We start from the raw sequence: 15,474 nt of genomic DNA, 5'->3' as shown, positions 1-15,474 counted from the left end.
GCTGATTTGGGCCTGGCTACAGTCCTATCTCCTTAGAGAGCCTCTTGTTAGACTTCTTGCAAAATCTAATTGAAGTGATACCTTTAAACTAAGGCTCTGAGTTCTTCACCCCCACTTCCAAGATTCAAAGAGGAATTATAGTCACCTTTCAGGGTTTCACAGTGTGTCTTCAACCAACCAGGTGTGGATAGATGGAGCTTGATAACAGTCAGCTTTCGGCCAGGCACTGGTGGCTCACGCTTGTAATCCTAGCCAGTCAGGAGGCTGAGATCTGAGGATCACAGTTCCAAGCTAGCCTGCACAGAAGAGCCTGAGACTCTATCTCCAGCTAACCAGCAAAGAAAACAAAACAAAACAAAAAACGGGCCTGAAGTGGAGCTGTGACTCTAGTGATAAGAGTGCCAGCCTTGAGCGACAAAGCTATGGGACAGTGCCCATGCCCTCAGTGCAAGCCCAGTACTACATGCGTGCTTGAGCACGCACATGTGTGTATACACACACACACACACACACACACACACACACACACACACACACACACACATGCATATCTTGGCCCAGGTTTGCCGTTTCAGTCTTGGGGAGACAAGAGTTGGCTGTATTTTTAACTGGTACCGCAGCCGATTGCGTTTGTGCCAGTCCTGGGGCACCCAGCTTGTCCCTCACAACAACTTGCATTATTGGAATGTGCCCAACTGACAAGCAAAGTTGGGGCCACACCTTTGCCTCCCTCTCCCTTTTCGCTTCCCCCAACCAGGTCAAGGGGTGACTTGGCAGGGGATTTCCCACCCTGCCAGGCAGCCACCGGGCCTGTTCTACATTATCCCATTCAACTCTTGGGAACTGTTTCAGATTTAGTGCTGGGCTTCAGTTTTTATTTAAAGATGACAGTCTACATAGCAATTTACCATCTTTGTTTTAACAACCCAGCAGCAGAGCATTTTGGCAGCTGGGGACGCTTTCCCTGCAGAACCTCATGGGCTGGTTCAGGGAGAATGAGGCCAGCCTGGCCTGCAGGGACAGAGAGGCCAGGATGGGGAAGATGTTCTGAGCAGCTGAAGTCAGCCCAGCAGCGTTCTGAGTCTGTGGACCCAGCTCTGACCCCTGAGCGAAGCCTGCAGACAGGTGGTCGGGGGTGCTCCTAATGCTTTCTTGGCTGCCACTGGTCTGCAGTTAATGTGTGTTAATTAATGTGTGTGTGTATGTGTGTGCACGTACATGTGCACTAGTACTGGGGTTTGAACTCAGGCCTGGGTGCTTTTCCTTAGTTTTTTGTGCTCAAGGCTAGCACTCTAGCACTTGACCACACCTCTTGACCACACCTCCATTCCTAGCTGGTTCATTGGTGTGTAGAGTCTGACAGACTTCGCTGCTGAGGCTGGCCTTGAATCACAATCCTCAGATCTCAGCCTCTAGTAACTAGGATTATAGGCGTGAGCCCCTGTGTGCCCAGCCAGTATTTAGTCTTCTCCCTCCCTTCCTCGCTGGTGTCAGACCTGGAAACCTGGGCTGGGACCTGGCTTGGCCATTTCGTAGCGTTTCCTGAGTGAAGGAGCCGCTCCCCTCTCCAGGCTGAGTAATCCTCTCAGCCCTCCGAGGCTGGAACCTGCTGTTTCAATGGTACTAAATATACTTTCTTCGGTTCTTTCTGCTTCCCCAGATAGCTGTCCACTGCAGCAGCCTGGGGGTGGCCGTGGGAGCTGAGGGGGCCCAGGCAGGCAGCAGCAGCCCCTGATAAGAGCTGTCAGGAGGAGTCCACTGCAGCGAAACAGTCCCCAGCAGACTTCCGGGCTCTGCCATGTGCTCTAACCCAGTCTGCTATTCCTCCCAGTTCTAGTTCCCCTGTTCCCCACCCTGAGGGACTGGACACCGCCACCTCTGTGCCTTTTGTTCCTCCAACATATTCTCTGACATCGCACAGCTCTGGTCATCCTGCTCCAGGCCTCGCTGCCCCTGATGGTGCAGCCTGCTGAGCTGAAGGCAGCCAGGCAGGAGCTGTTGCAGAGTCACAGAGCTCACGAGGAGACAGGGATTTGTCCTAAACCAGCCATCACCTCAGGAAAGGTCTTGGGACAGAGATCATGCCCTGGAACTTAGCCCAGCGCTACCTGAATATGCATTCATGTAGTCACCTGCTTACAAATACTTAGAAGCGTGGCATAGTGGCTCATGCCTGTAATCCTAGCTGTTGGGGAAGGGGGCAATAGGAAGATTGTAATTCAAGGTCAGCCCAGGCAAAAATTTTGCAAGACCTCCATCTCCACTAATAAAACCGAGTGTGCTGGTTTGAGCCTGTTGTCCCAGCTGAGTGGAGAGTGTACACAGGATTGTGACGCAGGCCAGCCTGGGCATCAAGACATTTTTCTCTAATATGGCCAAAACCATAAGGACTGGAGACATAGCTCCAAGTAATAGAATACACTAACAAGCACGAGGTCTTGAGTTCAAGCCCTGGAGCTTCCCCTAAGCGCGTGCGTGCGTGCATACACACACACATACACACACACACACACACACACACACACACACACACACACACACACAATTGGATACACATACACACTTGGAGAATGGGTATGAAGGTAACCAGGCAACTCCTGGTCTCATCTTAACTCATAGTGCATCCCATGACTGAAAGTGCTGCTTTCATGTATGGAATCTTTTCTTTTTTTGGCTGGTCGTGGGGCTTGAATTCTGGGCCTGGGCATTATCCCTCAGCTCTTCTGCTAAAGTTGAGTGCTCTACCACTTGAGCCACAGTGCCACATCCAGTTTTCTGAGTGGTTTATAGGAGATAAGAGTCTCACGGACTTTCCTGCCAGGGCTGGCTTTGAACTGAGATCCTCAGATCTCAGCTTCTGGAGTAGCTAGGATTACAGGTGTGAGTCACCGATGCCCGGCTTATGTATGGAATCTTTTACATTACTTTTCTTCCCAGGCTTTGCAGCCAGCCTGCCTGGTGTGTATGGGTTAGGGATGAGGATGGGTGGGGAGCTTCTGCTTTTTCCTCTTCCTCTTCCTCCTCCTCCTCCTTCTCATCCATCTCCTCTTCTTCTTCTTCCTCCTCCTCTTCTTCTCCTTTCCCTTTTCCTTCTCCTCCTCCCTCTCTTCCTCCTCCTCCTCCTGACTTTCCTCCTCCCTCTCCCTCTTCTCTGCCTCTTCCTCCTCCTCCTCCTCCTCCTCTTCCTCCTCCTCCTCCTCCACCTCCTCCTCCTCCTCCTCCACCTCCCCTTCTTCCTCCTTCTTTTCCTTCTCTTTCTTCTTCTTTCTTCCTTCTCCTTTCTCTTTTCTCCTTTTGGTGCCAGTACTGGGGCCTGAATTTAGGGTCTCATTCTCTCTCTTGGCTTTTTTGTTCAAGGCTAGTGTTCTACCACTAGGATCACTCTTCTCTTTCTGGCTTTTTGCTGGTTGGAGAGAAGAATCTCATTGACTTTTCTGCCCAGGCTTGCTTTGAACTACAATCCTTGGTCTCCTAAGGAAGGCTAGGATTTGTAGACATGAGCCACCAGTGCCTGGCTCCTTGCTTTTTTGGGGGTGCGGTGGGGTGTCAGTCATGGGGCTTGAACTCTGGGCCTGGGCCCTGTCCCTGAGCTCTTCAGCTCTAGACTTGTGCTCTACCCACTTGAGCCACAGCACCACTTCCAATTTTCTGGTGGTTAACTGGAGATAAGAGTCTCATGGACTTTCCTGTCTGGGCTGGCTTTGAATAGCGATCCTCAGATCTCAGCCTCCTGAGCAGCTAGGATTACAGGCGTGAGCCAGCAATGCCCCACTGGTTCCTTGCTTTTCTGTAACAAGTTTCTTTACCTCTCTGCACCCCACTTTCCTTAATTTGAAGATGGGGCCACCAGTGGGAAAGTTTGGATAGTTACAGTAAGTGCTTCGTGAATGATAGCTATGTCTATTTACTGGCATCTTCCTTTCTGTGCCCTCTGATCCCTCGGTCAGTGCCCAGCTCAGCTCATTCCCCAGGAATCATTGATCATTGCAACCTGGATACAGGAGAGCCAGACAAGAGGCCGGCCTTGAGGAAGACATATCCCCGTGCTTACGAAACATGCGGTCCTGAAGGGAAAAAGCCACTTAGCTTTAAAAAAAGATTAGATGAATTCATTAATTATTTTTTCAGAGCTGGGAATTCACCTAGGGCTTAATGCAGGCTAGGTGCACTCTCCCACACACAGCCACACCCTCAGCTCTGAACTCCCTTGTTGGAACTTGAGGCTGGAGCAGGGAACAAAGAAGAAAACAGAAGTGAGGCCACAGAGGAATCACGCGGCTTCTGGGAAGTAAGAAATCAAAGACAGCCAGTCGCCAGTGGCTCACACCTATAATCCTATCTACTCAGGAGGCTGAGATCTGAGGATCATGGTTCAAAGCCAGCCCAGGCAGGAAAGTCCATGAGACTCTTATCTCTAATAAACCACCAGAAAACCGGAAGTAGCACTGTGGCTCAAGTGGTAGAGTACTCACCTTGAGCTGAAGAGCTGAGGGACAGGGCCCAGGTCCAGGGTTCAAGCCCCACGACCAACCAAAAAAAAAAAAAAAAAAGAAAAGAAAAGTCAACGACAGTCTTCATTTTCAGCTCAGAATGAGGCCTCTGGGACATTTGCTTTACTCTGAGCCTCTATCTAAAAAGTGGGGAAGCTACAAATAAACAGGTCCGGACTTCTTATTTCCTTCCCTCTAGTAGACATTGGAAACTAGTGGCCATCTGTTGTTTAGTCCACTCAAAAGAGGATGTTGAGGCTGGCTCTTTGTCTGGACCTGAGGGTACCGGGAAGCTTGCTTGTCCCTGCCTTTCTCTCATGAAGCAGCTCTGAGAGAGCTGTGTGGAACATCTCAGGCGGACCCCAGAGCATGGAGCGTAAGGAATGCCCTCCCGCGCAACTCCCTTAGTGGTCTTGGCTTGCTCATGGTGGTGACTCTGGTCCAGGGCGGGCAGAGGGGAGGAGAGAGGAGGGTGCCAGGCAGGCACAAATGCCCAGGTGCTCTAAAGCGCCGTTTGATGCTCTTCAAGGCCAGAGCTCTCCTGGGAAAATGCCATCATGCCTTTCTGAGCTGAGCTGACTTTCTGCTGTATGTCTTTCTGCTCTTTATCACGCATGCTTGCCATTGTGATTATTTGAAAATACTGTCACTTTTATTATTATTCTCTACTATCTGTAGCTCACGTCTCCTCAGCCAGGGTTTGAATGCCTATTAGGTAGTTCTTAGAGCTAGCTATAAGCTAGAGTAATGAACTTAAGTAATATTTAGACATAGAGTTTCCATGATTCTGTTTCTTCCCTGCCATTTGCAGATCACCATTTAGAGCAAATGGACTCTTATTTTAAATTGGGCTGAATTTTTTTTAATGTAGTCCTCTTTATGTGGTATGGATGATGGTAGGCTTTTAAATAAGTTATGTGGGGTATGTACCTTGAAACTTCAGAGAAGCAGAGGGTATTTTGAAAGGAGAATGGAGTGTGTGCGCATGTGCACGCGTGCATACATTACATCAAACCACTTCGGAATTGAGAATTAATTTCGCTGCCTTTTCCTGGCCTTGATGATTTACTTTGGTTTCTGTAAAATTCTGGCATTTGAGAGCACTTAAAGACTGATCTTTTGAGGTTGAAAGTTCCCTTTGCAGTTGAGGTAGGAAGATAGTACGCTCTTACTAAAATGTTATTTGACCTGGGGAAATTGTCCATTGCTAGGTCACTAAGTAGACCTTTCTGCAGATTAATGGCAGAAATTTGAGCTGCCAGCGTTCCGTTCTGAGGAGTGTTGTAGGTGCTTTTTGAGTGAGGATTTCTAGGGAATTAATATATGGAGAGAAAGTGTCCATTAGCTATGACATCATAGCATCCATAAATAATGCATTATGAAGTAGGCTGCCGCCATCTGCATGGTCGCGCCGCACCCATCTCCCAAGACACAGCTTTCACTGAAATCAGAAACCTCATGACACAGATATAGATGGGAATGTATGTACACTGTGTTTGTGTACTAGATGTCTTGCCCCAGTCTCTTGTGGCTTTTTCCTGCATGGAATGGGTCCGCATTACCCAGGGTTTTCCTTGGCCAGCCTCAGGGTGACCATTAGCAGAAATGAAAAATATAAGCTGCGGGGTGCAGGTGTCTCACGCCTGTAATTCTAGCAACTCAGGAGGCTGAGATCTGAGGATCAAGGTTCAAAGCCAGTCCAGGCAGGAAAGTTTGTGAACTTTTGTCTCCAAATAACCACCAGAAAATTGGAAGTGAAGCCGTGGCTCAAGTGGTAGAGTGCTAGCCTTGAGCTAAAGAGCTCAGGGACAGTACCTAGGCCCTAAATTCAACCCCCATGACCAACCCCCAAATATACATTTGCAGCAGTAGAGCCTTAGTCAAGACTGCTTGGCTTTGGACCATGACTCCGAATTTCCTAGCTGAATGACCTTTGGAAGTCCCTGTGCCTGTTTCCTCATCTGTAAAATGCTAAGGATGCTATTAACCACATTGAGAGTGAGGGTTGAACGCTTTAGCTCACATGGAACGCTCAGAGCAGATCTCTCACATTGTAAACAAATTTACAAATGTTAAATGCTATTATCTCACGAATCCAAAGACAAATTAACTGAAAAATTAGTAATGTACAAACAAAAATGTCATGATCTAAAGTTATTTTTAAAGAGCACTAGAAGCCTCAGGGCTTGGTCCTGAATCCTAGCTACTTAGGAGACTGTAATCTGAGGACTGTGGTTCAAAGCCTGTCTAGGCAAACAAATCCCTCCTGCAGTTATCTCCAGCCAACCAGCAAAAAGCTGAAAGTGGAGGTGTGGTTCAAGTGGTAGAGTTTGCCAGCCTTGAGCAAAAAAGCCAAACAGGAACACGGGGGCTCTGCATTTAAGCCCCAGTACTTACACACACATACACACACACACACACACACACACACACACACACACACACACACACACACACACACACACACACACACACACAGCCTAGGAGCTGTGTGGTTCCTTGTAAAGACAGTTTAGAGCTGAGCAAATAAAAACAACTGGACGAAATTGAAACAAGCAGGTATTATCACAAACAGCTCCTCACAAGCACATGGACAGCTGTGACATCTCGGTGCTGCTTTAGATTTACAAGTAAAACAGCTGGATGGTAAGAAGGTTACTATTTCTTGTGTACATCATAGGTGAAGCATCAAAAATGTATGAGGTGGCTTGGCAGGTGCCAGGATTAGAGACTGTTTCCTGGACAAGGAACCCTGAGTCACAGAGATGTCCTGAGTTCAGGGTAAGCTCCAGGGCAGAGTGAAATGGAATAGACGCTGCTCAGTCTCAAAAGGTCAGGGAAAATCACTTAGAAAAGACAGATGCTTCTGTGATTTGGGGTACTTTGAATGGATACACCAGATTAGGTGTGTTGAAATTTAATCCCTGTTTCAGGGTATTTAGAAGGTACATGCTTAGGGATTATGATGGTTAGGGAGAATTTGGGAGGTGAATAGGAGCAGATATGGTTGTCAGGATGGAGCCTTCATGATGATGGCTTTTAAGAAGGGAGAGAGATTAAGACATGCAAATGTTCCTTGCCTCTCATGGTATGATATCCTCCACCACCCCAGAAGTCTGACAGAAAGAGTTCGGTAAGTGGGTGCTGGTGGCTCACGCCTGTAATCTTCCCTACTCAGGAGAAAGATCTGAGGATCATCTGTGGGACTCTTATCTCTAATTAACCACCAGAAAACTGGAAGTAGAGCTGTGGCTCAATGTGGTAGAGCACTAGCTTTGAGTGAAAAAGCTCAGGGACAATGCCCAGGCCCCAAGTTCAAACCCCATGACCAACCCAAAGAAAGAAAGAAAGAGAGTGAGAGAGAGAGAGAAAGAGAAAGAAAGAAGGAAAGAAAGGAAGAGAGATAGAAAGAAAGAAAGAAAGAAAAAAAGAAAGAAAGAAAGAGAGAGATCAAATCTGTAAGATGTGGCTTCTTGACCTTAAACTCTAGAATCATGAGCTAAAATAAACTTTAAAAAAAAAAATTAGCCTGCAGGTATTTCATTATAGTAGTAGATACCATCATGAAATGAAATAATGATACTACATGAAATTAAGTACATGATGCTTGCAAATGCTTTGACGTCAAGATCTGTCTTATGCTGCTATGAACCAAGAAGGATGAAAGAAAAAAAGGAAGCCAGGTGCCAGTGGCTCACGCCTGTAATCCTAGCTACTCAGGAGGCTGAGATCTGAGGATCTCGGTTCAAAGCCAGCCCGGGCAGGAAAGTCGTGAAACTCTTATCTCCAATAAACCACCAGAAAACCGGAAGTGGCACTGTGGCTCAAGTGGTAGAGTGCTCGCCTTGAGCTGAAAAGCTGAGGGACAGCGCCCAGGCCCAGAGTTCAAGTCCTACGACCAAGGGAAAAAAAAGGAAGGACATAGCCAGAAACCTTAATTAGAAGTCAATGCAGAAGTCTTAGAAAATTCCAAACCAATATTTCTTTTTTCTTTTTTCTTTTTTTTTGGGTCCGGTCATGGGGCCTGAACTCTGGGCCTGGGCGCTGTCCCTCAGCTCTTCAGCTCAAGGCTAGCACTCTACCACTTGAGCCACAGCGCCACTTCTGGCTTTTTTCTTTTTGCTTATGTGGTGCTGAGGAATCGAACCCAGGCCCTCAGGCATGCAAGGCAAGCGCTTTACCACTGAGCCACCTTCCCAGCCCCCCAAACCAATATTTCTGAGGAAGATAAAAGTGCATGATAGATAGGGAGTGGGTCAAAGGCAATCTATGGAGGAAGAAAGTGGGCAAAAGAGAGAAGGAATTTCTCTTTATCAAGGGTATCAAGAGCAGAAAACCACTATCGGTGGCTATTCAGAATAGCTTCTAAGCCAGCCTTGAAAACGACCTGCTCTTTCTATGACAGTGACAGTGTTACATCTGGTAGAGGGGAGACAAGAGCTATGGGAAACCCAAATGAAGGGTGCATCTATTTCCTGTGTCCCCTGGAAACCTGTGTCCTGTCGAGGTGTTCCTGCTGGGACAGTTGGTCTTGAATACTCGTCTCCATGCAGTGATGGCTTGCAAAAGTCGTTTTCTTCCTTTGTTTTGCATCACAGATTAAGGGGCTGGATCAGATGGGGTATGCAAAATAATTAGTGTATGAAATGAAGGGCTGGTGGGTAACACTGCGCTAGCGGTTGGATCAGTTGTCTCTTGGTGGAATGGAACCCACTGTGTGTGTTTATTTGCCAGATGGCAGAGCCGTGGAACCTTAACATGGTTTGGGTTATTATTGAGAAGTGCCAGGAGGTTTGGCATGCTTTCAGACCACAGTTGAAAACTTATAGCAAAGAGTTGTTCAACAGTAAGAGAACTTGCAACTGTGGAGATGGTTCCTGGAACGGCCCACTCCTGTCTCTGTTTATTTATATGAGAGAGGATCTGCTAGGGAAAAGGAGAAACTAGCATGCTGTTCTCTGGACAAGGAACACAGCAGTAAGGAAGGTAGTTGAAAGCCTGGCAGAATGAACCTTGCTGCAGAGACTTCTTAGAATGATGATCTTTGATCTGTGGGAAGAAGCTTAGTATTCAGAAGCTTGCTATGCCACTTGGACAAAGAGTAGGGAATGAATTTCCTCTCTGTGAGTTGGAGACTTACATTAGAAAACCATCAAAGTGGGGAGCCAGCCAGCCACTGGTGGGGCGCACCTAGTATTCTGTTATTCATAGTTCAAAGCCAGCCTGGGCAGGAAAATATGTGGGATTCTTATTTCCAATTAACCACAAAAAGGCTGAGTTGTAGCTCAAGTGGTAGAACACTAGCCTGGGATAGTGCCCAGGATCTGAGTTCAAGCCCCAAGACCAGCAGGAAAAAAAAAAAGTGAGGGGCCAGTAGCTCATGCTTGTAATTCTAGTTACTCAGGAGGCTGAGCTCTGAGGATCGTGGTTTGAACCCAGTCTGGGCAGAAAAGTTTGTGAAACTCTTAATCTCCAGTGAGCCACAAAGCTGGGCTAGAAATGTGGCTCAAGCAGTAGAGTTCCAGGTGTGAACAAAGAAGTCGTGAGAGAACTTGAGACCCCAAGTTCAAGCCTTGGGACTGACGTGAAAAAAGAAAAGAAAGAAAAAACCATCCGGGCCATTTAAAGATGTGGTTGGATGAGATGGCCTCTTGATGAGAGGAATGGGGAATGGGTATCCCAATAGTTTTCTTATTCCATCACCAGTGTGTTTCCATGCATAGTCCCTGCTGTGTTTCTGGTTGTGTTTTCTTCTTTTTTTAGGTGCTGAGAGATAGCATCTCAGCAGGTTAAGAGGTTATAGTGTGAAGCCAGATACCGTTATTCATACCTGGTATCCCAAGACTCAGCCTGAGCTACATAGTAAGACTTTTGGTCTCTGAGGCACCAATGGCTCTCCCTTGTGATCCTAGCAACTCAGGAGGCTTGAGATCTGAGGATCATAGTTCAAAGTCAGACTAGGCAGGAAAGTTTGTGAGACTCTTATCTCTAATTAAGCACCAAAAGCCAAAAGTGGAGCCGTGGCTCAAGTTGTAGAGTGCTAGCCTTATGCAACAACAAAAAAAACAAAAACAAAACTCAGGAACAACACCCTGGGTTCAAGCCCTATAACTGGCACCAAAACAATAAAATAAGGTGTATGGTTTTGCTCCCAAGTAGGACATAGCATGGTAGTAGTACTGTGAATTCCAGGGGATTCTGATACACATTCCTTCATAAACATATTTAGTTCTATTGTCCCCTAGCAACTTTTAGTAATTAAAATTTATGGATTTTCATTAATATTTTTATTTTATTTATTTATTGTTTTGGTCATAGGTCTTGAACTCTGGGCTTGGGCACTATCCCTCAACTCTTCAGCTCAAGGCGAGTGCTGTACCGTTTGAGCTAGAGCGCCACTTCCGGTTTTCTAGTGGTTTATTGGAGATAAGAGATTCACGGACTTTTTCTGCCCAGGCTGGCTTTGAACCGTGATCCTCAGATCTCAACCTCCTGAGTAGCTAGGATTACAGGCGTGAGCCACCGGCGCCCAGCCATCATTAATATTTTTAAGTGACTTGTCAGGTTGATTTCTTAGTTCAAAGTTTTATCTTCTCACTTCAAAATGTTTTTATAGAAACATGGCTCTCTGCATTGGACATGGATGAAAGTGAACTGTGCAACTCCGGGGTGGAGATGGGAGGGGGGGAATGGAAGATGACATTATACAAAAGGAAGTGTACTTATTACCTGATGTATGTAAATGTAACCCTGCTGCATATCACCTCTAAAACAATAGAGCAATTAGAGAAAAGAAAGAAACAAAAAAAAAAAGTCAGTGGGGAAAGAAGTATTAGCTATTAAAGTAATTCACTTGCTAGAAGGAGAAGGAACAAACACTGGTTGAGAATCTACTGTGACCCAAGTTACGTTGCCAGGTTCTGGATACTTCCTTTATTTCCACCGATTACCATGTAATAATTATGCACATATATCGGGCACTGTGGGGGTATTTCAGTACATGTATACAATGCATAATGATCAGATCAGGGTAGCTGGAATGTTATCTGCCTCCACTATGTATCACATCTTTATGTTAGGAACTTGGCAGTCTGTTCTACGTGCTATCATGAAACACACAGTTGGTGCTTCTTTTCTGAATCCTTAGGATAATCTTAGTGATCAGGAGATTACCTTTAAATGCATGTAAGAATTTTGCCCAAGGTCATGTATAGTTTGAACTGGCCAAGTTAGGCTTTGGACCTGGCTTTGGTCGTGGGCCCATCGAAAGTGTCATCCTGGTGGTTTTTCCTTGACTCCAGGACCGGGTTAAAGTCTGTAGAATGAGCATATTTGTGCTGTCTCTTCCTCTTTTGGCCAAGAGGTCACCGTGCATTAGTTGGATGCCCTCCATCCCCTCTCCCTTCGGTCAAGAGGTTTGACAAGTCTCGAGTTAGTCAGCGGAAACTCTGCTGTGTGACTATCTGATTCCCCTGCACGCCCTGCACACGTTCAGGGTTGCTGGAAAACGGGGGCCTCATGACAAGTGATGCTTAATGCAGTGTTTTGTTTTTTGTTGTCTGTGAGTGTGTGTATGTGTGTGTGCGCGTGTGCGTGCATGCGTGCTCGCACACATGCCAGTCCTAGGACATGGACTTAGGGCCTAGACATTGTCCTTGAGCTTTTGTGCTCAATCAAGGCCAGTACTCTACCACTTTGAGCCACAGCTCCGCTTTCGGCTTTTCTTGGTTAATTGGAAATAAGAGTCTCTCTGTCGAGTGGTGGTGGCTCATGCCTTTAATCCTAGCTACTCAGGAGGCTGAGATCTGAGGATCTCGGTTCAAAGCCAGCCCGGGCAGGAAAAGTCTATGAGACTCTTATCTCCAATAAACCACCAGAAAACCAGAAGTGGTGCTGTGGCTTGCCTTGAGCTGAAGAGCTGAGAGACAGCGCCCAGGCTCAGAGTTCAAGCCCCATGACTGACAAAAAAAGAAAAAAAGAGTCTCTCAGACTTCCCTGCCTAGGGTGACTTTGAACCTTGATCCTCAGTTCTCAGCCTCCTGAGTAACTAGGCTTACAGGTATGAGACACCAACACCCAATAATGCAGTATTTTAAATGATCAAAATTAGTGCAAAAACCTTCGTGAGGGAGAGCAAAAGTTTGAACAAAGGCCAGACAAGTCACCAGTGGGATCCAGAGCTATAACAGAGGCTGAGGCAAAAGGAAAATTAGGAAAGACTGATCTTGTTTAAAATGAATAAAATATTCATCATGGATTGTTTACACTCATTTTGATATTAAAGTGTTGAGGGAAAGCAGGTGCTGGTGATTCATGTCTGTCATCCCAGCTTCTCAGAAGGCTGAGATCTGGAGATCATGGGTTGAAGTCAGCTCAAGCAGAAAAAAAATCCAAGAAACTCCATCTCCAAGATAACCAGCAAAAAGCTGGCCTGGAGGCATGGCTCGAATGGTAGAATGCTACCAAAGCAAGCAAGCTGAGCAAGCAGGAAGCCTTGAGTTCAAATCCTGGTAACAGAAAAAAAAAGACATGAAGATATTTACCTTGGTGCCTCAGAATTTGGCAAGTCTTTTGATGTTGTTGTTTTTTTTTTATATTTTCACCGACTCCCTTTGCGCTATACTTTTTGGTGCCAGGTGGAGCTTTGAGATTAGTGGGAACCAGTCCTGCAAGTGGTCCGATGTGGTTATATGGGTGTGTGAAGGGTCAGGGCACTAGTTGCAGGTGGGAAGGGGGTTCAAAGGCTGCCTGGGAGTTGGCCAGCGGACACGATTGGAGGCAAGGCTGTGCCAGGAGACAGCTAGTCCCTTCATGGCGCTGAGCCTCAGTTTTCCTAGCAGTACAATGAGGAAATAGCCACTTCTGCCATGTTATGAGGAGTCCTTCACACCAGGCCTCTGAGAGCCGAGCGTGGCTTGTGTTCTCTGTCCTTGCAGTACATGGTGGTAGACAGGATGCTTCGCTGTGACACCATCTGACTTGTTTTACAGACATCCATGAGAGCGATGGCAGTTCAAGCAGCAGCCACCAGAACCTCAAGAGCACGGCCAAGTGGGCCACCTCCCTGGAGAGTCTACTGGAAGACCCAGAAGGCGTGAAGAGATTCAGGGTTTGCCTGTTTCATTGTTAACCAAGACGGATATTGTGGATAAAGAAGAGAGAGAGAGAGAGAGAGTATGTGTGTGTGTGTGAGAGAGAGAGAGAGAGACAGAGAGACAGAGACAGAGACAAAGACACAGAAAGACACAGAGAAAGAGAGAGACAGAGACAGAGAGAGACAAAGAGAGACAGAGACAGAGAGAGACAAAGAAAGAGACACAGAGAGAGATCAGGCCAGTCTTCAACACTCTACCTCACAGTGAGGCAAGACCTTCTATGTGTCATGATTTAGTTGGAAAGATTCTTGTGGCTGGCCCTAAAACACCACAGAGGTCCCTAATTTTCATATAGTTAAGTGAAAGAGGAGGTAAGTGATGGAGAAAAGGGCCATGTCTGAGGAGTCTGTAGGAAGGATTTCTAGTATTACGCCACCTGAGAAGAGTAGGCTAGGTCTCTATGATATGGAGAGTTCTCTCTCTCTCTCTCTCTCTCAAAGCACTTTTCCACCTTTTGGGTGTCTAATTGGAGATACGTGTCTCATGAACCTTGCTGCCTGGGCTGCCTTGGAGTCGTGATCCTCAGATCGCAGCCCCTGGAGTAGCTAGGGTTACAGGCGTGAGCCACCAGTGCCCCGCTGGTTGTTCTCTTGAGTCTTGGATACTCTGTAGGATGCATTATTGCTAGTGAGGAAAGCCAGCACAGTGGAAGGAGGAGAAGCTCCAAGAGGAGGGCTGATGGGTGGGTCAGCATCAGTGGGCCACTTGGGGGGCCCATGTATGAATTCTAAGACCAAGCCTCAGCAACTCTGTCTTTAAGTGTTGGGTCAGCAGGTTCCTGGTGAGGGCAAGGCCGCCTGGTCCCTGGATGTCAGGCCACTCTAAGTATCGTGTCTAGGAGGTCTGTTCACTAACCTCCTGACCACCACCACAGGAACGCACACCTCCAATTTGAGATAGCCCCACCATAGTGTTTTAGACATGCCTTATGTGTTTTCTTTTGTTTAAAAAAAAATGGGCCTGGTTTCGGAGGAATGTACTTTGTTTAAACAATGCCTGGAAGGAACTAATACATCTTCCAGTTTAATTTACTTTTTGCTAATTTATTGTCAGCTTAGAAATGCCAGTAGATTCCTGTTCCATTTTAATTCTTTCTTACCATGTCAAACCCATTAAAGTGAGATGCATTTGAAATTTGAGCTGATATTAACATACTTTGCTTTTCAAGGTGGGGTTTTAAAAGGATCCAGGAGCCAGGCTGTGTTACATTTGACCAGATCAGTGCTTAAAAGGAAATGTATCATTTATCTGTTCAAATGGAATACTCTGTGACTTTTTTCTTCTTTTTACCCATAGGAATTTTTGAAAAAGGAATTCAGTGAAGAAAATGTCCTGTTTTGGCTAGCATGTGAAGAGTTTAAGAAAATGGAAGATAAGAAGCAGGTATTTTTTTTTTTTTTTACCTTGTAGTTACTTTGCAGGTCCTATTTTTCCCCTCTCCTGAGAAAATGCCTAAAGAAACCTGATTCATATTAGATTCCAGGGAAGATTGAAGTTCCCCTTAGGTATCTTGTGTTGATCAAATATTAATAATTTGAAGAAGAATAAGTTAATCTATTTTTAAATGGAGCAGTTCAAACAGGCCAATATTTAAAGTGAAAATCACAATTTATGTCATCTATGAGTTTGTCAGATAGATGCATAGTGTCAGAAGAACACAGACGATGGGCTGGTCGTCAGTTACTCAGCATACCTTAGCAAAGAGTGCTGTGCTTGGCCGGTGTCCTTTACTGCAGTTGATTTTTGGTTCTTGGTGTCTGCTAGGTGGTCCCCCACCGAAGGTGGTTGTGATGGGGCGAGTCAGATGATGCAGGTGGCCGCAGGGTGGG

At 46.3% G+C, this 15,474-nt stretch overlaps 1 protein-coding gene across 2 annotated transcripts in view; it reads left to right on the top strand.

Annotated features, from left to right (window-relative positions):
- The window catches only part of Rgs10 (regulator of G protein signaling 10), a 40,131-nt gene that overhangs the window by 2,487 nt on the left and 22,170 nt on the right, over nt 1–15,474 (top strand). The window contains exons 1-3 of one of the 2 annotated variants that reach the window (XM_069988138.1): nt 4,845–4,866; nt 13,481–13,599; nt 14,942–15,028. In XM_069988138.1, coding sequence (XP_069844239.1) covers nt 4,860–4,866; nt 13,481–13,599; nt 14,942–15,028 — 213 coding nt within the window. In that variant the 5' untranslated portion in view covers nt 4,845–4,859. Of the gene's footprint in view, nt 1–4,844; nt 4,867–13,480; nt 13,600–14,941; nt 15,029–15,474 lie in introns of those variants that run through there. The other variant, XM_069988137.1, reaches the window with a different exon arrangement.

The sequence above is a fragment of the Dipodomys merriami genome, unplaced genomic scaffold (assembly GCF_024711535.1).
Source record: "Dipodomys merriami isolate MVZ:Mamm:240054 unplaced genomic scaffold, mDipMer1.0.p SCAF_35, whole genome shotgun sequence".
NCBI classification, from domain to species: Eukaryota; Metazoa; Chordata; class Mammalia; order Rodentia; family Heteromyidae; genus Dipodomys; species Dipodomys merriami.
Note: the sequence above shows the minus strand (reverse complement) of the source record. Positions and strands in the feature narration are given on the sequence as shown.